Here is a 22,017-nt window from a genome sequence, read left to right as displayed (position 1 = left end):
TAGGGCAAATTGAGTTAATGAATGGTGCTGCTGGGTTTTGTGTAATTCCAGTGGCTATGCCAACAGAAAGGGAAGTGTTGCTAAATATTATTATTTTAGTTTGTTTTTTTGTTTTTTTTAAATCACTGTTGCAATAATAATATAATATAATAATCTTATAAGGTAGAACTACCTTTTAGTCTTCAGGCACACGTACCGTGTCATGTATTTTTGTCACATGATGCTTCTGTACAGTAGTGTACAGAATAATAGTAGAGCTATGTGACTAAAAGATTAATCCAGGTTTTGAGTATATTTCTTATTGTTACATGGGAAACAAGGTACCAGTAGATTCAGTAGATTCTCACAAATCCAACAAGACCAAGCATTCATGATATGCACACTCTTAAGGCTATGAAATTGGGCTATTAGTAAAAAAAAAAGTAGAAAAGGGGGTGTTCACAATAATAGTAGTGTGGCATTCAGTCAGTGAGTTCATCAATTTTGTGGAACAAACAGGTGTGAATCAGGTGTCCCCTATTTAAGGATGAAGCCGGCACCTGTTGAACATGCTTTTCTCTTTGAAAACCTGAGGAAAATGGGACGTTCAAGACATTGTTCAGAAGAACAGCGTAGTTTTATTAAAAAGTTGATTGGAGAGGGGGAAACTTATACACAGGTGCGAAAAATTATAGGCTGTTCATCTACAATGATCTCCAATGCTTTAAAATGGACAAAAAAAAAAACAAAACAAAAAAAAACCAGACAAGTGGAAGAAAATGGAAAACAACCATCAAAATGGATAGAAGAATAACCAGAATGGCAAAGGCTCACCCATTGATCAGCTCCAGGATGATCAAAGACAGTCTGGAGTTACCTGTAAGTGCTGACAGTTAGAAGACGCCTGTGTGAAGCTACTTTATTTGCAAGAATCCCCCGCAAAGTCCCTCTGTTAAATAAAAGACATGCAGAAGAGGTTACAATTTGCCAAAGAACACATCAACTGACCTAAAGAGAAATGGAGGGATATTTTGTGGACTGATGAGAGTAAAATTGTTCTTTTTGGGTCCAAGGGCCGCAGACAGTTTGTGAGACGACCCCCAAACTCTGAATTCAAGCCACAGTTCACAGTGAAGACAGTGAAGCATGGTGGTGCAAGCATCATGATATGGGCATGTTTCTCCTACTATGGTGCTGGGCCTATATATCGCATACCAGGTATCATGGATCAGTTTGGATATGTCAAAATACTTGAAGAGGTCATGTTGCCTTATGCTGAAGAGGACATGCCCTTGAAATGGGTGTTTCAACAAGACAATGACCCCAAGCACACTAGTAAACAAGCAAAATCTTGGTTCCAAACCAACAAAATTAATGCCTCACAGATGTGAAGAAATCATGAAAAACTGTGGTTATACAACTAAATACTAGTTCAGTGATTCACAGGATTGCTGCTGTATATCAAGTGACTTGTCATAGCAAAAAAAGGAGAAAAAAGTATTTTAACTTTTTCAAAGGGCAGATTTTTCAAATTGCCAGAAAATCCTAATTTCAGTGTAAAAATATTTGAGGCGTTTTAAATACATGCTTCTCTATTAAATGTATTTTCAATTCATGACTTCAGTTTGCGCAGTTTGAAGGTTAACAGAAACCCGCCTGGTGTTAGCAAAAACATGTTTTTCGCTACATTATCTAAGCCAATCAGCACAATCCAGTTTGAAGCAATAAATAAATTAATAAAAAGCAACAGGCAATAGTGAGAGAACTGAGAAAAAACTAAAACTGTATGAATTATAGCAACATTTTGGTTTTTTTAGATATTACTTGCTCAGTTAATTTGGATCAAACTAACTTATTTGAGTGTTAATCTGTTAGGAGGGCTACTTGTGTGTTAAAGAACAAGATTCTCATCGACATACGACTTGTAATGCCTCAGTGGAGAGCAGTGACAGGGAAGGATGGTGCGGCTAAGGTAAGCAGCTAACTGTATAATCGGTTGTTTTCAAAAGTTCTTTTACATTGAGGCAAACACGTGGACATTTATCTCCACATGAACCTTCTCCGTGCCACTGGACACTTGTAATCATGTTTTTGCTTGTTCAGTACTGATGAGTGGTTTAAGGAGTGTGTTTTTAGTTTGCTCTGTGCAAATACATTAATTACCCTGTTCAGAGACAGTGTTTTTGTTCTAAATCAATAACGCACCAATTCATTCAGTTATTGCCTAAGTGAAAACATGATGAAAAAATGTCTAAAAATTGAACTGGGGTTGTAAAATCCTTGAGCTGTCCTTGGAGAGATGGTGGATGAGGTTGGTCTGTGAAGGTCGAGTGACCCTAAGAAGCAGAGCATCATTTCCTGACGAGTTACAAGAATCTAGAAATTCATAAAACAGAAACCATTAGAATTTTTAGATAAACATCAAAGATTTAAATGAGAAACAAACCTGTAAAAGTTCCTCAAAACCATCTTTTTTCACATGACTGAGGAAAGAAAGCTCGCAAACGGATCCTTCAGTGAGTTAGGGTATAAATCTCTTTTGAAATTTAGTCCCTTTCTCTACAAACACAGGAGCTGTCAGTCAAATGGTCCTCGCCCGGGTCAAACTAAAGAGGCACCCGGCCTTCCATCTACTCTGCCACTGTGTCAATAGGCTGAGCGTGAGGTTGGAGTTTCTAGCCGGCGTCCCACTGAAGCCATGCCAAAAATGATAATGCCAAAGTGGAGCGGTGACTGGCGTGTTGGCCGGCCGTGAAAGTGTTCTGTGTGTGCGGGTTTAGGGGCGGAACCAGGTATCCAAACACCAGCTGACCTGTGGAACCAGTCTGATTGCGTGCATGTGCATGACAGCTGCATCCAACCTGACTAAAACGTAAATTGAAGGCGCCATAAAACCATGTCGTCAGAAAAACAGTAACAGGCTCTTTCATTCCACCAAACAACAGCTCTGTTTTCGTTTGAGTTTGAATAAAATCTGTCATATTCAAACACTGTTAGCAGCCAAACCTCTGAGGGCTTGACTCTCTGTTGCATCATTTCTAAGAAATCACTTTTTCCACAAATTGCTTAAAAAAATGTGTTTATCAGTGGAACCTGTCAGAGCTCAAAACAAACTCGGACCACATTCCTGCTTTTTTTGATGATGCACATCTATATTACAATAGCCAAGTGATCTCTGTGTGCGTGTGCAAGTATGGCTTCAATCACGGCAAAACCGGGGAGAGCTGACATTTGCCGTTTGGTATGCTTATGTATTTTGGAACACACTGAGAAAACGGAAAGTTGATAGGACTAATATTTTTTCAGAAATTACATATTTTAGCTAACCAGTAAACAATGTACATTGTGCTTAAATGCACCATGGGAGTTTGGGGTTTTACACGTGGTTGCAGGAGTGATGGCCAACTGGTTAGTAACTTGGGTTCAGTACGGAAGGTTCCCGGTTCAAACCCCACCCCATGACACATTTCTATTTGTTAAGTGGAGTTACGTCAGGGCATCTGGTGCAAAACTTGTGCCAATTCAACATGTAGATCCATCTCGGACTTGTTGTGGTAGCCCCCTGAGTATAAACCAGGGAACAGTTGAATGAATTTACTAAATGTTATTGTGGTTCATGTTAGTTTAACAGTGTTATTGATTTGTGTTTTGTCGTTCAATTGGTTTAGTCAGTTAAGTGTTAAGTTGCTGTTACCATGAGTGACTTAAGTGTCATGCTCCCGGTACCATAAATGAAAAGTGTAGTGCTTTTAATATCTTTTGCCACAGTCTGTTTGTCAAATGAAAAGTACCTGCTAACAGCAGAATGCAGAAAAGATTTTAAAAAAAAAAAGCTCTGCGAGTGTGCAATCTTGATCACGCACAAACTGGGGAGAGCTGACATTTGTTGTTTGTATGTCTATGTGTTTTGGGTCAAGGATGAACAGCGCCGAAACCAAACATTGATAGGATTAATATTTTAAAAGAAATTTCATATATTCACTAACAACACTGAACAATGGACATATTGATATTTACATTCCGGACTAACACACCATACCAACATTATCTGCTTGGAGACAGCACAAAAATATTTTAAACCGGCGGATGTTTTCCAGTTTTTAGGTAAAGCAGCTAAAATGTTTTTGCACACAATTCAGGTCTTTTCTTGCATCTGCAGGGGTGGGGTGGGGAAAGGGGGTACATTTATACCACATATTTGATTAAAAATTACTATTAGGTAATCTAATGATATCTCCTATTAGTGCAGCAGATAGGGTTGCCAACCGTCCCTTGAAAAACGGAATCGTCCCTTATTTGGAAATAAAAGTGTGCGTTCCGTATTGACCTGAAACGGGACGCACTTTGTCCCGTATTTCTGTGAGAATCAAAAAGTCTGTAAAATGTCAATGGAATTGACTGGCGCTTTATATGGAAACTTACGGTAAATTTGATCCCAGCCTTTCTCCTGCTCTTCACCAATGAGCTGACAGACACGAGTTGACGATACAGAATCACTCTTATCTCATTGGTCGAGGGACATCTGCTCGCAAGAAGATCCCGGACGAGAATCATGAGCCGACGACGGTCGTCGGACGACCATAGCAGCATGGCTGATACCGACACAGACACCGACACTGGCACTGCAGATACGCCTACGAACAGCAACGTCTGTAACGTCGTTACTCCTCCTCGAAAAAACAAAACAAAAAAGAAAGCAAAAATACATGGGAAAAGGAAAATGGCTGGATGGAAAAGGTGCGCGACAACAGCTATAAGTATTGTAAGTATTGTTTACTTTTCATACTTTCACTGTTACATTGTTTTGGATTATATATATATATATATATATATATATATATATATATATTGTTCATTTATACACTTTTATAACAATAACACAACAGAAAGATTTATTTTTAAAGACATTTTTTTTATACTTTGAAGCAGGCCAGGATGCTGATATTGAAATTGTAAGTGAAAATTTATTTTGCACTAAAAATAAATTGCTAAATAATAATTTGTTTTCCGCATGTTCATATCATAACAAATGCATGTGTGCATCTACTTAAATTCAGGGTCAAGTCAATAGTCAAATGGTTAAAAATCGTTTCACACACACGCTGGGAAGGGTGAAGGCAATGGTCAGTTGGCCGGTCCATGGAAATAGAGACTGGAATGGACGTCACGTGACTAGCGGCGTGGAGAGAGACCTTGATCCTGTTAAACAGAAGCGATATGAGGAGAAAAAAAGGCAGCCAGTGCTTCATCATCAACTGCACGAACCACAAAAACAAATTCTCCAATACTAAAATGAACTGTACAAGAGCCTTAATGTAATTACGTAAAACAAATGTCTATTTTAAAGTCGTTATGCCGCAATTTAATGTCAATATACTGAGACTATAACTCAACGCCATAAGTTCTTTTCATTAAGCTGCGTTCACATGCGGAAACAAAAATGTTTAAATATATTTATGTATATATACTTGCAGCTGTTGTTTAATATGATATGTACATGTGGTCACAGGAGGCATTTAAATTTTAACAGTGTGGTTGGAGGGGATGGAGGAGGTACTTTTTACCCTGACTGAGGGTCAAAAGTCATAAATTCTGAATGGCTTTATATCTACTTGTAATAAAATGTTAGTAAAAATCATATATATGTTGTCATTAAAAGACTAGCAGTAATATTACAGTGGAAAAAGCAGCAAGATAAATGAGCACAATGGCAAAGCATACTTCAGATTAATATTTTAATACATAAGGATTGTTTATCCAGACATGTATGGGTTCCTTAGACCTTTTAATTAGCATGAATACAACTTACAAGCGTCATTTATAAAAATCCATCGAGAATTATGATGACAGGAAAAAAAATCACAGTAAATGAACAGAATGGAATATTTTCCACAAATTTCCACACTTTACATAAAACATTTTTTTCTACCTAGACATGTATGGGTTCATTAGAAAGAGCAATGAAAGGGATTTTAAAACAAGCCTACTTTTATTAAAATCTGCTAACAAATAGCGACAATAGAGCGAGAAAAGCAGCACAGTTTGTCGTAATTTCCCCAAATTTCTGCATTTTACATAAAAGTTTTTTTTTTTTTTAACCCACACATGCATAGGTGCATTTGGGCTTTGAAACAAGCCTACATTTATTAAAATCCATTAAGAAATAGTGACGCTAGTGCAAAAAAGCGGTCAGTTTATTATTGATGAGCTGCACATTTCCACCCTTAGTAATGACGCCTTCCTGTCCTGAGTGACGCTAATAGAGGCGCGCATGTCCATTCCAGTCTATATTTCCATGGGCCGGTCAGCCCTGCCAGTGAGGTGTCCCTTATTTATTTTTCAGAGAGTTGGCAACCCTAGCAGCAGATAACTGAAACAATCATGCAAATGGTGATAAAAGCATCAAGTTCGGCAGAAATACTCCTTCGACACTCCTCTTTTGAAAAAAACCGATTAGCCACTTGACTTTTCAATTGGTGGTCAGGTAGGGGTCAGTTGAAAAATTACAGAGCTTAAAATTAAAAGATGCTCCAATTATATTGAAAAATATTCCACATTATTTGCCTGATCATAAAGATTCCAAAAAGGTATAGTTTGGACTATCTGTGACTGAATTCTATGGAGTTACGAGATATAAACAGCAAGAATGGTGACAAAGCTCAGTTTCATTTTGTACAGGGGTCAAAAGTTAAAGTTGGTCCAATTTTGGTAAAAAGTGATGGAAATTAATAGGATTAATAAATGGAATAGTTTTTGACAGTGTTGAATGTTTGGTCTCCAAAGTAAAGGTCAAACAAGGTCTACGTCTATTGGATTCTATGACGTGACATATGCTACCCTGTAACATGATAAGGATGATACATGATTCATACTATTCCTTTTTAAAACCGTGTTAACTCAACTAGTAATTTGCATCACTTTTTACCAGAATTGGAGCAACTTTAACTTTTGACCCCTGTACAAAATGAAACTGAGCTTTGTCACCATTCTTGCTGTTATTATCCTGTAGCTCCATAGAATTCAGTCACAGATAGTCCAAACCATACCTTTTTGGAATCATTATGATCAGGCAAATAATGTGGCATAGGTTTCAATATGATTGGAGCATCTTTTAATTTTGACTCCTGTGTAATTTTTCAATTGACCCCTACCTGAACGCCAACTGAAAATTCAAGTGGCCAATCCATTTTTTCAAAAGATGATTGTCTGAGGACTATTTCTGCCGAATTTGATGCTTTTATCACCATTTGCAGGATTCCGCTCTAAATATTGTCTTATCTGCTGCACTATATTACATTTTTGGAGGGGAAAAGTGAAGCAGACCATGTTGGAAAATAATTATAGATTACAACGTACTAATATATACATATATACGAGGGTAGGCTGAAACGTTCTAAGGCTCACTATAATGCAGTTAATGCATTACTCCTTCATGGGGAACCTTAGAACTTTTCAGCCTACCCTCGTGTGTGTGTGTGTATATATATATATATGTGAGTGTTGCTGGGGTGGGGGTCAATTATTGTCATATAGCTCCTTTGTTTGAAATATTAAGTCCACAAATTTTTCAGTATTATGTTTGACAAGACTGATCTGTTTTTCTTGTTTGAAATTATCACTTGACAGGACCCCAAGGATAGGACAAGATCCCAGGACACTTCCCCAAGGACATCAAGGAATAGATGAGACCCTAAATTGAACAAGATCTTACAATGCACATAAACACAAAATGCCAAATTTTCTGCACACTAGATCTTTGCTTTTAGGCAAATGCTACTAAAAAATAATTAAAATACAAAGGACTGAAATTGTAGAAACTGTTCTTTTATGTGCATTGTACATCATGTAAACAAAAATGCAATATGACTAAGTGGGTAATGCACTTGGTTTCAGTGTGGAAGGTTCCCGGTTCAAATCCCACCACTACCACATTTCTCCATGTAATGTGGAGCTGCATCAGGAAGGGCATCCGGCGTAAAATTTGTGGCAATTCAACATGCAGATCCACCTTGGATTTGCTGTGGCGACCCCGAATACAAAACAAGGGAGCAGCCGAAGGGACTTACTTTTATTAATAATTAACACAGACAACTCATATTGTTTTTGGGAGTCGGCGCTCCCCTAGACTGAGCACCCCCCCCCCCATGTGTCATGGTGGAGCATTAGCGTCATAGCATATCGTTAGCAGCGATTAACAGATTCTTGCCTCATTTCTGCTTAAAACTGACTTTAGAATGATTGAATAGGTTTTACTTTGTCTTATGGTTCATAATCACATTATTCCCTTTGATTGCTTTGGGTGTAGCGAGTCAGACTCAGATGTGCTGCTGTGGCGATCTGATCATTCCCCCGTCTTTTATTATGAAATCATGCTTAATTTATGTGGAAAAGATTGCTGTGCAAAAGCTTCAGATATCTGTCGCTGAGCCAGATGATGAATGGAGTGCAGTTTTAAGCAGAACGAGGAGATAATTGGTGAATTGTTGCTGATGCTCAGAAATGACACATGCGCAATGAAGGCAGGGGGAGTGCTGAGAAAGGGCAGTTCTGAGCTGCTCACACTGGAATAGCAGATCGCGATACTGGAAAATTTACCCTAACAATCGATGGCACCACACAAGCTCCCATTCCGCCATTCCGTCACTGTTCTCTCAAGAGTTTGGGGCTTCTAATGCCAACCTCAATCTTTATATAGCGGCTATATAACTCAATTATTTAATTGATGAGACCTGATCATCTCATCAATACTTGTTTGGGATGTAATAAAAACAAAAATGACCCATTCTGCCAATTATCAGTTGTTCCACTTCCATTCAGCCTATAGTTTGTCGATTAGTAGCTCCCCAAATGCCGGTGTCGCCGACCAAACGGTCCCCCCAAAAATCTGTCCACGCTGCCTTCACTGTGCATGCGTCATTGCGGAGCGTCAGCCGCGATGCACCGATTATCACCTTATTTCTGCTTAAAACTGCACTCCAGTCATCATCGGTCTCAGCGACAGATATCTGAACCTTTTGTGCAACAATCATATCCACATGCATTCAGCGTTATTTCATAATGAAAGACGGGGAAGCGAGCAGCGCGCAGCAGCAGCATGTCTAAGTTTGACTCTCTACACCCAAAGCGATCAAGAGCGTCAGTAGCGATTTTCCAATGAGGGATTTTCAAGTTGCCGCTACAGCAGCGCCTACACGCATGTGTGATGACGTCACAACTCTTTCCGGTTAGGGAGACACGGTTTCATTCAACAAGAACTGTCAGGAAACTTTCTCGTGTGTGGCTGGAGCTGTGTGGAGGTAGGACTTGAATAATAATGTCAGTCACACAAAGAAATCAAATAATAGTGAAAACATGTTCATTGTGCCCAGAATGTTGGTATTTTGTTCATTGAACTTTCCAAGCAACAAATGTAAAGCCTCTGTCACACGGCACTAATGAAGGAAACCAAAGCCAAAACGAAACAAAAAATCTGGACTTGCGTTGACTTTCGGAGACATCGTTGAACCGGTGTCCAGCTTCAATCGGTTAGTCGCTCCGTGAGGTGTCATAACAACCTGTTGTTTCTAATGACGCCAAACATGCAAGCAAAATGCTCCCTAACCGGAAGTCTCAGTTTCAAGATGGCAGCGCAACTTTAAAAGTGTCAATTATCACCTCCTTTCTGCTTAAAATGGCCTTGTTTCTGCTTAAAATTGACATTAGAATGATTTATGAGGTTTTAATGTCATCTGATGGCTAATAATCATATTATTCCCTTTGATCGCTTTGGGTGTAGAGAGTCAGACTCAGACGTCTTGCTGTGGTCCGAAATGACACATGCAGTGAAGGCAGGGACTAATTTTTAGGGGATACCGTTCAGTCTGTGAAACCGGTCAATTTTTAATGGCCCAATATAAAAGAATGAAAACCACGACATTGCCATTACTTTCTTAAAAAAAAAAAAAAACACCCTAGGACTGGCCGTGAAAACAGGGCGTTTGATCACCCTAATGTAGATACTTGACAGGTGACACGTATATAGTTAATGTTAGATAATATCTGTGCTAATTCTTTATTTTATGTTAGCTATCAAGTATTTGGTTATTTGTTTGGAAGTTCTGAGAAATGTAAGTTAAGTTTTACTTCATTATGTGTGGTTTCAGACACAGGGAGATCCTCCCCTGTTGGTGAAAGCCAGTAACATTAGAAATGTGAGACTAAACCACAACCATTGTTAACACCCACAAGGTATAAAATGTGTTGTATGACTCATTTTAGGGGCTTTTCACAAGATGGACCCTGTCTGTGAGGGTCCCAGGCCTGGCTTTTAACGTGACCTTTAATAAACTCAAAATGAGGAATACAATGTTTTGGATTAGGTAAGGGGCAGAATCTTGCATAAAAGAAAATAATTTAAAAATTTGACATAAAGCATGTTTTCTGTCCCTTTTTCCCCCTCATTGTCCCTGACAACCACCAAAAGTATTTTAACCTTGTGACAGAAAAGATTTCCATTTTAGACAAAATGTTTTGACAGTTTTATATAAAATGGCTGGCCTAAAAACATTATTGTAATCCAACAAGCCCATGACAGCCAGCTAATTTCCTGAACAAGACTATGCACTTGGGCTCTAAATGGATTTCATGATTATGGAAAACCTGAAAAGGCTAAAATACAATGTTTTATAGATTTGGATCTCAGAGCGACAGTACAGTGATCGTGATGGCTCTACTACACCATCGTGTCTAATACAATATCGCTAATTGGTTGTACGATAGCCTTGGCCGTGGAAGTGAAAATAATTGCAGAAATGATTCATTTTCACGCTTTTGTGAGCAGCTTTTTGATGTGGGGATATACATATCTGAACAATGTTTTTTGAATTTCCCTTTAAGAATAAAGTTGTCCCCCGTGTGTTCCACGAAACAGAGCTTTAGAGAAGCATGTATCGTGGCCTATCTGACAGGGATTTGAACAGAGGATGCTCTGATCACAAGCTCATTGCTTTACACATTCGACCGTCACCTCCCCAGCACCAGATAAAACAAAATCACTGGAAAACATTTGTATTTTTGATCGGTGGTGATTGTCAGCACGCGACACGAACATTGGTTTATGCTGACGCAAGCCAAACCACTACTGAGTGCTAAATGCTAACATCTTTAGCTTTTACTTTAACGCAGCCGACAAAACAAGCACACCGTGCCAACGTAGTCGCTATTAATAGATGTTACATCAGAAAAACTAGTAATTCCTGGAAAAATTTCATCACTGAAGATCACATGAAAGAAAAAAGGAAAAAAAAAATCTAAATCAAAAGGATCAAGAGAAATACAACTCAGCATCGTGAAGGTCCAACATCATTCTCCAACTGGTCTTTCCTGTATTTTAGGAATTAGCTACAGGCTAAAACACAGGCTACGGGCTAAAATACAGGAGCAGGTTGTTCACTCAAAGTTTCAAGTCCCAACTGCAGTTGAGTGCTGAACCATCTTTGCGCAAGATACTCGACCCCAAGACTGTCCAACCTTGAAGCACATCTGCTGCCCCCAACCCACATGAACCTGGGGGAAGATCCTGAAAAACAGACCGTAAAACAGACCCTTCAAGAGTTTAAAATAAATTGATTATTTAAAATTTTGCTATTTCTAATTGGATCTCAATTCAAACCGATTACAAACCAGAAGACAAACTGTCACATCATATATGGGAAGAAAAGCGGCAGAAACCTGTTTTATCGTAGCTTTATTTACAACATCATTTCCAAGATTTGCAGTGTAGGAAGCACTTTTTTTTTTTATTTTATTAAAACAACATACGTCCTCATCTTCCAGAAGCTGTATGAAACCATCAAACTGCATGGTTTTTTTGTTTTGTTTTTAAAGAGCGACACTTCCTCCACCGGCATCACACATAGCATGTACACAGTGTATTTGTACACAAGCAATATAAAACTTGGCAAATGGGGAAAAAAAGTTAGAAGCTCCTATAATATGTAAATAAAGTTTTCATTGAAGGAAAAAAACAAACACTGCACTCAGACGTGTGGACAGCTTCGATATTTGAAACTTTCCTTTCCGACTCACGGTGCAACAAACACCCGAGTAATACTCGGAAATGCGGTTTACTGAGTACTTAGCTTACTAAAAGCATGTACTGTAAATATTATGGAAAACGTGAGTACTGTAATGTTATTCTCCAAACAGAGATAAAAAAAAAAATTTGGGGCTACAGCCCCAATGATATATTAACAAACCAACTTTCCACATCAAGTAAGAACTTGGAATTAACAAGGACTGAAAACGTCCATAAGTTGCTGGGTTTTTTCTCCCACTTAGTATCCGGGGCTTTATTACTGTAACAGACTTGCAGTAAGTACGCCCACTACTCTTTATCTCACAACAAAGCACATACACAGACATATGAAGGATAAAATAAAACTTTGTATATCTACTCTGTCTTACGGAAAATTAAAGTTATACGTCATCGCTGATGTAAACGTATATAAAATAAAGGAGTTCTGTAATATACAGATCTCTCAATCTCTTGAGGGACGGACGGTGAGGCGAGGCTTTGCCAACATAACCAATGCCAAAGGGTTCCTTCTGAGAACCATCATTAAAAACTAAAAACTGTCAGGGTTCAGTTATGGAACACAGATATGAGCTGCAAAGATCAAACAACTATGAATTTATTATTAAATTACTGGACAACTATTGATAATCAATTAATCATTTTGATTTTACCTTCTAAATGAATAGATTTTGGTTTATTCCACTAGTTGTTTTACTTCTATCTGACAGTAAACTGAGTATCTCTGGGTTGTGGACAAAACAAGACAGCTGAAGACTACAAGTCTTGACGATTACGTGCAGCTTTACACTAAAAAATTTTTAAAATCAAAAGTGTTAAATGTGCTTTTTTTGTTGGTAAGAAACATTCACTGTCAAGCATGAAACGTTTCATCGCAAATAAACTAATTCCTGATACGTCTGGAGGTAAAGTTAACATTCAACTCCTTTCCTAATTGACAGTAAGAAAAGCTTTTTTCTGTGTATTACTACATGTACACAAACACTCCTTTCGTTGCATAAGTAGCAGATTACAGTATTCTGATTCCACATGGAAGTTTTACATCCATTGTAACAGTACAAGTGGTGATTTAATACTAACATTATAAACAACGTAACACTGCTGTACAAGTAGCAGATTAATAAATAAGCCGATATGATAAAAATGCAAGTCAACAATTAAACCAAAGTAACAATAAGCAAAATAAGCTTAAAAAAAAAAAAAGAAAAAGCCCACATTAAACCTACTTAAGTCTGTATAAATGTCATCGGTTTTTGTTCAAGAAGCATAGATTCTAAAGCAACTTTACTTTTTCTGATAATACACTAAAACTGGACTTTAGTAGAATGATACATTACACAGTCTGGAGATTTTCTTTTAATTAAAAAGGTACTAAATCTGACTAGGAGTCAATCTCTCTCCTCTGGATGAAGATTATGCCGATACCTCTTTCATTAAAAATATCAACATGAACCTTGCAAATTTAATTTAAATAACCCCGACAGATCTACAGTTATTAAGGGTGTGAAGAGATCTCGGGCTAAAATGTGGTATTTTTCATTGAGGTGAAAAGCCATCATGTGGAGTTGAGCAGCATTCGTCCTTCACAACGCCTTTTATGTAATTATTCAGCCTTTTATGTAATTATTTTATTTATTTATTTATTTTTGCTGGGTCTTCCGAGGGCTTTATTTTGAAAATCTCTCAACTTCTCAGAAATTGCTGTGTCGTCATTCACTGCAGAGCGTTCAAGCTCAAATCTGGAGACTTCCACACAAACTGCTCAGTTTGTAAATAGTTATTAGGAGTGTGCGCGCGCTGAGTGAACTGGAGGGGAGACAGAGAGATTTAGAACTTGTACTCGGGGCTGTGAGACAAGAACAGAAAAGGGATTATTCTGAGTGCATAGAGAGAACCTTAACTGCATGAGTCATATATTGAGAAAGTAGAGCCGACGCAACGTTTATAATTCTGTGATAATATTTAAAAATGCAGTTTTGCATTTTGTTCGGTCAAATAAAAGTCGATTAAAAACAGTTACTATTATCTCTTGTCGCTGCTGTGAACCCTGCACCATCTCGTCACACCCCTAATGCCTGTTCATTTGACTCCTACCCCGTCACACCTTTGCAGGGTCATTAACACTGTAAATATTCACACACTGAACTTAAAGACAAATTTTACAACGGAGAACTCAAACTATTCCACCAGACACAAAAGCAAATCATTTCTAACTATTTGATTAAACTTAAATCTGAATGACTTATCTGTGATTAATGGGATCTTTCAGATCGTCTTCACAGCTTTGAACAGCGCATCACTTTCTATGCAACAGTGAAGGCACCAAGCCTTAGCCCACACGCGCAAATGTGCAGCGCTACATCATCTTAACAGAAGTGATTTAATCCATTTATGACACTTTTTTTGGATTAACAAGGGCATGATGTATTGTTCTTTTAAAGAGTACTTTGACTTTGGCTCAATTAGACTACAGAAACTGAAAATGTACTACAGAATAAATAAATAAAGTAGGTTTAATGGGGGCTTTAATCCAGTATAAATGCTCTGTAACATTACTCATTACTCTGCAACAACATTACTTATTTCAAAGAAAAACAATTATTTTGTAATCCTATGGTCCTAAAAAGAAAAGGGGTAAAATAACAAAACCCCATAAGCTTGTTTATTCCACAACACATTGTCCTCACTAATACTTCAGATAAAAGCACTTCTGAGTAACACACACCATTTCTGAGAACCATCTTCCCAATACTCTCAGGCTGAAAACATAAATGACAGAAAATAAACTTTGGAAGAGCAGACTCTGCAGAAACTGAGATACACACGTGGGCTATGCCTCATGTATTCCTCGTAACAAATCTCCAATTATTTAAGTAAAAATGTAGACATGTCTTTAGACATACGTGATCTAGGTATCCTGAGACAGCCAACCACCATGGAGGCCTTTTTTTTTTTTTTTAAAGTACAACGGGTTGACACTGATGAATTTTTGCTCATGTCCTCCAAGCATGAGAAATCCTTGCGGATCTGTGGGCGTCTCAGTCTGTGCAAAAACAGGTGTCCTGCCCCAATTATGGCAACTGATACAAGGGAACCATGTGGCATATAAGGAGCATTTCTTTATGCTGCAGTCGGTGACTGAACAAAATCTAACTATGTCTTGTAAGTCCTATGTAGGCCCCGAGACCTGTAGTACAGATATGTAGTATGAAACAGATGCGAGTCTACGACTCCCCTTTAATGTGACCCCAGTCCATCCCAATGGGAACAATCCACATGCTGTGATGGGTAGCGTTGCTACACTGTAATTATGGCTGGACCCCCGGGCCACACAAACTCTGACAGCCATGGATTCACAAGAAATTCTTATGCCTTTTAGACAGACTTGGAAGAAGCACAAGCAGGGATGTTGATGAAGGGAGGGACAGAGGATGAACAAGGGGAAAAAGGGGGTAGGAGAACAGAGAAGGGAAAAAAATTAGAGTTTTGTCTTTACCCCCATCCCTCCTCAAGCTTTTCTGGAGGTTATAACTGCGAGACACAGCAGCAGGTTGTTAGTGCTCATGCTGCTGCTGCTGGTTATTTGCAGGATCAAGTCAATGCAAAGTCATGCAAACAGCAGGCAGGTGGGAGGTCATGCATCGCGTGCCTCATTCTAGCACAGCCCAAGCCATGGCGAGCCGAACCAGGCTTGGCCAGTTTACTGGTGCGCCAGTCATGCAGTAACATTGCTGTTGAGAAAGAGAGACAGGGAGAGAGACAGGGAGAGAGAGAGAGAGAGAGAGAGAGAGAGAGAGAGAGAGAGAGAGAGAGCAAATGGTCAGACAGCAGGATATATTAGGCTAATAAATGGCCCCAATTTAAACAGGCAAACAGCAAATTAACAGGGTTCATTAAGGGCTCATTAGTGGGGGTGCATTTTTTTTTCCTTTAACATGTGCCAGTGATGGAATAAATAGGAAGTAATTAAAATGTTTTCAGAATGAATGTTATTGTTAAATAAAAGGACTTTGTTCATTAATATTCCCATGACAAAAAATTTTAAATAAAATAAATTATTCAAAAAGTCTTTGTAAAGCTTTTCCTAACAGTTACCACATGATTCTAAAATCCACAGGGACAATACACATCTACACCTCCCGAGAATGGAGCAAATCATTTTTGTTGAATCAGGAGTTTTTAGGGACTTCATCAAAATTGCTGCATCAAAGGCAAAAAAACAAAAACAAAAAAAAAAACAAACCCATAAGAACCATTTCAAGGATGTGTGTTAGTTAAGATGTTAGCCTGCAGAATAATACAGACCAGGCCTACTGGAAAAATGTCAATCTGACATTAAGAATGCATGATTTGTTGTGTCTGAGACAATCTGGATAATGCTGGTGATACTCAGTGTAATTCCAAAGCTCCCCACAAGGGCTCAGTTTTCAAGATCGTGAAAAGTGGCATTCATAAAAGGATCCACCCAAGTGTGGACTACACACCATCTTTAACAATTTAACACCTGAAAGAGTCATTTTAAACCTATTCAGTCTCTGCTTCACCATCTAACAGTTTACCCATTTCTTCTCTAAACCACAAATTCCTATTTAACAAGCAAATTTAACATGCACATTGTCCTATGCATTGATTTTTCTTCCCCCCTCTACACTTATGTCATCTCTTTTTACAGAATAAAACACTAGTAACACTGCAGAAGAGTACTTTCCTCTATTATCTTCCTTTGGAAACAAAATTAAACAGAACTGTTACCTACAAAGTAAAAATAAAATAAAATCTGTCAATTCCACATCATAACTAAACAAATCCTCAAATGGCATCACAGGTAGAATTGTGCATTAATACTGCATGAACAGTTGGAGTTGTTTCTCATTCACAGAAAAAACAAAAAGACTTGAAAGTTGTCCAGAGGATGTGAGTCTTCTGTGTGTTGACATCCAAATGAAAATGCTGTGGGCAAGATAATATGCAGCAGCAAAAGTATGCCACAGTGCACAGGTTCAGGAGGAGAAGAGACCAAGTTTGGAGTGACAAGTCAAATAATATTCAACGTTTGGGGCAGAGTGGCCTGGGAAGGGGTAAAAGGGAGAAGCTTGGCATCACATCAGTCAGAAGTAAGTACAGGAGAGAAAGGGGGGTACAAGTTTTGAGCAGCTTTGTCTGGCATCTTTACCTCATGGATCTAATCAAGACAGAAAAAAGAAAATCAATAGACAGAAGGTAGGACGACAAGGACTTCAAATACGACATGAAGGGAATTAAAGTGCCTCAAAAAAGGCACAACTCTGGAAGTGCACGTGATCTGAAAGGCAGCTGGCACAGTATGTTTCTGCCGTGGTGCCGTCTACCTTGTGGGAGCTGGTTGGACGTAGCCTGGGTATGAACGACGTGTGCTGGTGGCCTGTCTCTGTCGGGCCAGGAAGGACTGACCAGAACCAGTGTTGGCGAGTCGGTCTTCAGCCGCCTTCTTTTGCATCGTCATGCCCTGGGAAAAGACAAGAAGAAACGCACTGATGTGAGATTCTGCTGACTTGAACGTCTGTCGCTGGTATCAGCCACAGAAGAGATGTCAGAGAGACTGCCCGTGAAGAGCCAACAGAAACATACATGCTGCCCTCTACTGGTTAAAGTGATATCTTGATTTCTCCCCTGATAATCTGAATTTATTCCATGCAAAAACAACAAAAAGCTAATCTTTATATATAATTTATATATTACTCTAAAATACTACCAAAGTCTGTATTTCTCAGTGCTTGAAGTACAGTGAGAAACGTCTCACTGCTGACAAACTGCTGCCTTTCACTGTACCTTTAATGACATCAGTGGTGTGTGTAGACGTTTAAGGGGGAAAAAAAAAAATTACTCATTATGACATGTTACATTAAATTCATCTTATTTCAATAACATGCTGTCAATCAAAGGGTCGGAAATAGCTTCAAAGTTAACAATAAATTACAAGTTATAACCAACAGAGTGAACAAACTAAAAACAGCTATTAGAAAATAAAAACAATTAATGATGTATCAATTATTAAATTAATCACCATTGCTATTTTGGTAACTAAGTAATCTTTTCAGGGGGTTTTTTTTGTATATAAATGTCCAAATTCTCTGATTCCAGCTTCATAAATGAAATATGTTCTTGTTTATTTACGCCACTGACATGAACTAAACTGAATATCTTTGAGTTGTGGATAAAACAAACCATTTAAGGACATCATCTCAGGCTTTAAGAAACACTGATCCCCATTTTTCACCATTTTCTGACAAACAACTAATGGATTAATCCAGAAAATAATCAACAGATTAATTGACAATGAAAATAATTATTACTTGCAAAACTTAGATTTGTCCAAATTGTATTTTGTCTCTCTGTGTCTCAGGAAGAGCCAAAGCTGTGTGCAACATTTTCTCCACTATTCCCCCCCCCCAATAAGCACCTCTGCAATTTTTAGTACTTCATATTTTGGTTTTATTTTTTTTGGGGGGGGGGGGAATAAATACCTTCTATGACAAGATATTTTAATGCATGCTTAACAGTAACTAGTAGAATTTATGGAGGTGACTGACTGGTACAACAACCAAACAGACTCAACCGTAAAATGATTAATAGACTATTAAAAAAATAACTGCTTGATTAATCAATTTAAAAAAAAAAAAAGCATTTGTAACACTACATAAAACGTTACAATCCCAAAGCTTGTCTGAACAAAAATGTTTTTTTGTTCAGTCAGGTATTAGAACCTGAAACACTGAGTGTATGTGGAGGTTTTTGTTGAGAACACGGACCAGAACCAGTAACCTCAGACCTTGAGCCCCATAACAGATACAGAGGGTCCGGGTTACACTGATGTACTTCAATAATGCAAGTACCCAATGTTCCAGCAAAAAAATGTATTTTGAAGAAGAATCTAAAAACTGACAAAAGATAAACTTGGAGTCATGAGGGTTCCTCTATTCCAGCCTTTAGGGCAGAGGTCTCAAACTGATTCCAGAAAGGGCCAAGAAGGTGCAGGTTTTCTCTGAAACCACTCACTCCACCAGGTGATTTTACTGATTAACTGATTCCATCTGCTCAAATTGATGTTAATCAGTGAAATCATTTGTTGGAGTGCATGTTTGCAAAGAAAACCCGCACCCTCTTGGCCCTTTCTGAAATTAGTTTGAGACCTCTGCTTTAGGTACCCAAAACCTGAACACTGTTCATCTGTCCCTGCTCTGCCAAAACCTGATTAGCTCATTCAGCTGTGCTCAGCCATTTAAAAGCTAACAGACAACTGAACTGCAATGAAAACAGGTCCCAGAATTCAACCCTGTGGAACACCTATAGTTATTAACCGAGATTAAATTAATAAATACGTATAATCTGTGTGAATTTTGTGCTTGACAGTCAAACTTTCAGTGTGTCGGTCCTTCTTACCATGTTGTACCAGGCAGAGACAATCAGTTTCTCCTCGTAATCTCTCTGGCTCTTTGTCTTGTCCATCTCTTTCTGTTAGGAGAAAGCAAACTCATAAACAAAAATCAGACAAAGCAAGAATCCAGGTTGTTGGCTTCACTAAAATGTGACACAAAGTTCTACAAATGTGTCGCTGTGACTACACACATACGCTTTACAAACTCCAGTCACTGATAAACAACGTAGCGCTGTGACATCGGTGTCTTTCTCTTGCTAAATCACTATCTGTTTACCTCCAACGAGTGCAGCATCCTCTCCTTCTCCTGCAGCTGGTTCTTTAGAGCCTGAACCTCTGGTCCTGAACCTTGATTCTGCTTGGGGTCCAGAGTCCGAATCACCTGGATGGGAGAAAAAAAAAAATCTCAGCCAAGTCATATGTTTTCTTGTTGACAACAGACAGAGTTCACAACACAAAACACTACGTGATTTGGTGGATAAGATCTGCTCACACTCTTTGCTTTCTCCAGGTACTTCTTATATCTCTCCTCCATCTGTCTCATATCATCTTCTTTCTTCTTCAGGGCTTCTTCCAACTCCTCCACTCGTTGTGCTGAGTGGGCAGAACATAAAAGGTGTTTGGGTCTGACCTCAAGTTTTCCTACAATATGTTCTCTGTGACTTTTTTTTTTTTTTTTTTTTTTTAAACTGTCCAGATATTTTCTTATTTTTCTGTGACATGGGCACAATCACATAACATTTAATAAAAAATAAATAAAAATTAGCTCAAACAGAAAGCATAAAAAGAAGAGTTCAAACAGGTTCGTGTGCAATTCATATATCTAAAATTCAACTCACAGCTGGCATTATATTTGGGTTCCATGTCATCAATCAAAGCATTTTTCTTTAATAACTCCTCATTCAGTTCTCGTAGTTTCTCCCTGATAAAGACATCACAGGCAAACATTTCGGGTCAGGCTTTTGGAAGCACTCCAATTTAAGTTACAAGAACTTAATGTTATTCGCCTCTGAGGTTAGCGAGTTCCAATGAAATTACATAAATTAAGACTTACATGTGTTCCTCATGTTTCTTCTTCAAGATGGAGGACTGAAGGAAAAAATAAGACAGTAAGACAAATAAACCTTGTGTTCCTCAGCAGAAATGGAAAAGGAAAAATTTTTTTTTTTCTTAAAAATAATAAGAAAAATAAAACATTTGGCCTTCAAGCCTCTGAGTGCTTCCCTTTGATGGTTTTGTTTTTTAAAGTTTTTTTTTTTAGTGGGGGGAGTTTACTAAGATTCAATATTTGAAATTTTATAATATAAAACATCTGAAGAGATATGACCAACTCTGTCATTTTTTTTCCCTGATATACTGAATTATTTCAATGCTGCATCTTTTTTATACATTATCACCACCAGTCAGTGTGTTTATGGCACTTGGTAAAAGCCCCTAAATTAATTTAATAATATCACCAGCAAGACATTTTGTAAGTAATTATTAAAGAACTACACAATGTAATTTTAAGGTCAAGTTAAATCAGGTAATGTGCATCGCTGCTTCCACCACACTACAGAACCTTCAAGGATCCTGGATAGTGCAGCAGATAACTGAAACAATCCCGAAAATGGTGACAGAAGCACCAAATTCAGCACAAATGCTCCTTACACATTACTCTCTTGAGAGAGAGAGAAAAAAAAAAAAGATTAGCCACCTGAATTTTCAATAGGCAGCCAGATAGGGGTCAACTGAACAATTACACAGGGGTGGGGTAAAAATTAAATGAAATCAGTGAAATGCTCACAACTATACAATAAGAGTGGAACTACCAGGATCTAAAGACTCGGAACTTCATTTTCCTGCAAAGGACTCGGCATCACCATGATAATGAGACTAACAATGTTTAAATAAGACTAAGGCTGTAACTGTTAGGTTCTGACCCCGGGGTGGGGTCGGTTCTCTTATTTCCCCCTTTCGACAGCTCAATTTTCTAGTCATTAGTTTTGTTCTGAGTTCATCATTTATTTTCTGTTCTGTATTCTGTAGTCTCTGGTTTTGTTTTCCGTTTATTTTGTATTTTCTGTTTTTCATATTGTCATGTAGTTTATTCAGTCATGGTTTCTGTCCTGTTATTGTTTTTTCCATTGTGTTATGCTTTTGTTTCTGGTTTTCTCAGCTGCTTCTTATAATGTACTTTTTAGTTGTTTCTGTCCTGTTTTGTTCTGCACTTAATATGGGTATCTTGTGTGTTGTTCTCTGTTCTACAGTTAAGCTGTTTATCTATTGATTACTTTGTTTTGATTATTTTTTTTTTAGACTGTAGCCATGTGCTCAGGTTGTTCCTTTAGTATTTGATTTTGGTCACTGTTTGTATTTCCTTCACGTACACTCTTGCATCTGCTTGTTTCATCTTTGTCTCTGTTTCCCCTGTATGATCACTTACTCTCTTGCACTTGTCCGTTTCATCTTTGTCACAGTCTGCCTGAATCACTCTCTTGCATCGCTTCCTTCCTCTTAGATTCACCCGACCACACCTCCCTTCTAGAACTTTCTTTCACACCTTGTTAAC

At 38.2% G+C, this 22,017-nt stretch overlaps 1 protein-coding gene across 4 annotated transcripts in view; it reads right to left on the bottom strand.

Annotated features, from left to right (window-relative positions):
* Positions 1-11,728: 11,728 nt before the first annotated feature.
* The window catches only part of hook3 (hook microtubule-tethering protein 3), a 41,474-nt gene continuing 31,185 nt past the window's right edge, over positions 11,729-22,017 (bottom strand). For 2 of the 4 annotated variants that reach the window (XM_034191601.1, XM_034191603.1), the window contains 8 exons: positions 20,521-20,555; positions 20,306-20,388; positions 19,960-20,060; positions 19,744-19,848; positions 19,472-19,543; positions 17,401-17,537; positions 17,226-17,234; positions 11,729-15,783 (listed from right to left, as the gene is read on the bottom strand). In XM_034191601.1, coding sequence (XP_034047492.1) covers positions 15,768-15,783; positions 17,226-17,234; positions 17,401-17,537; positions 19,472-19,543; positions 19,744-19,848; positions 19,960-20,060; positions 20,306-20,388; positions 20,521-20,555 — 558 coding nt within the window. In that variant the 3' untranslated portion in view covers positions 11,729-15,767. Of the gene's footprint in view, positions 15,784-17,225; positions 17,235-17,396; positions 17,538-19,471; positions 19,544-19,743; positions 19,849-19,959; positions 20,061-20,305; positions 20,389-20,520; positions 20,556-22,017 lie in introns of those variants that run through there. The other 2 variants (XM_034191602.1, XM_034191604.1) reach the window with 2 other exon arrangements.

This window comes from Thalassophryne amazonica, chromosome 17 (genome assembly GCF_902500255.1).
Source record: "Thalassophryne amazonica chromosome 17, fThaAma1.1, whole genome shotgun sequence".
NCBI lineage: Eukaryota > Metazoa > Chordata > Actinopteri > Batrachoidiformes > Batrachoididae > Thalassophryne > Thalassophryne amazonica.
The sequence above is the reverse complement of the archived record's forward strand: the minus strand, read 5'-3'. Positions and strand labels throughout refer to the sequence as shown.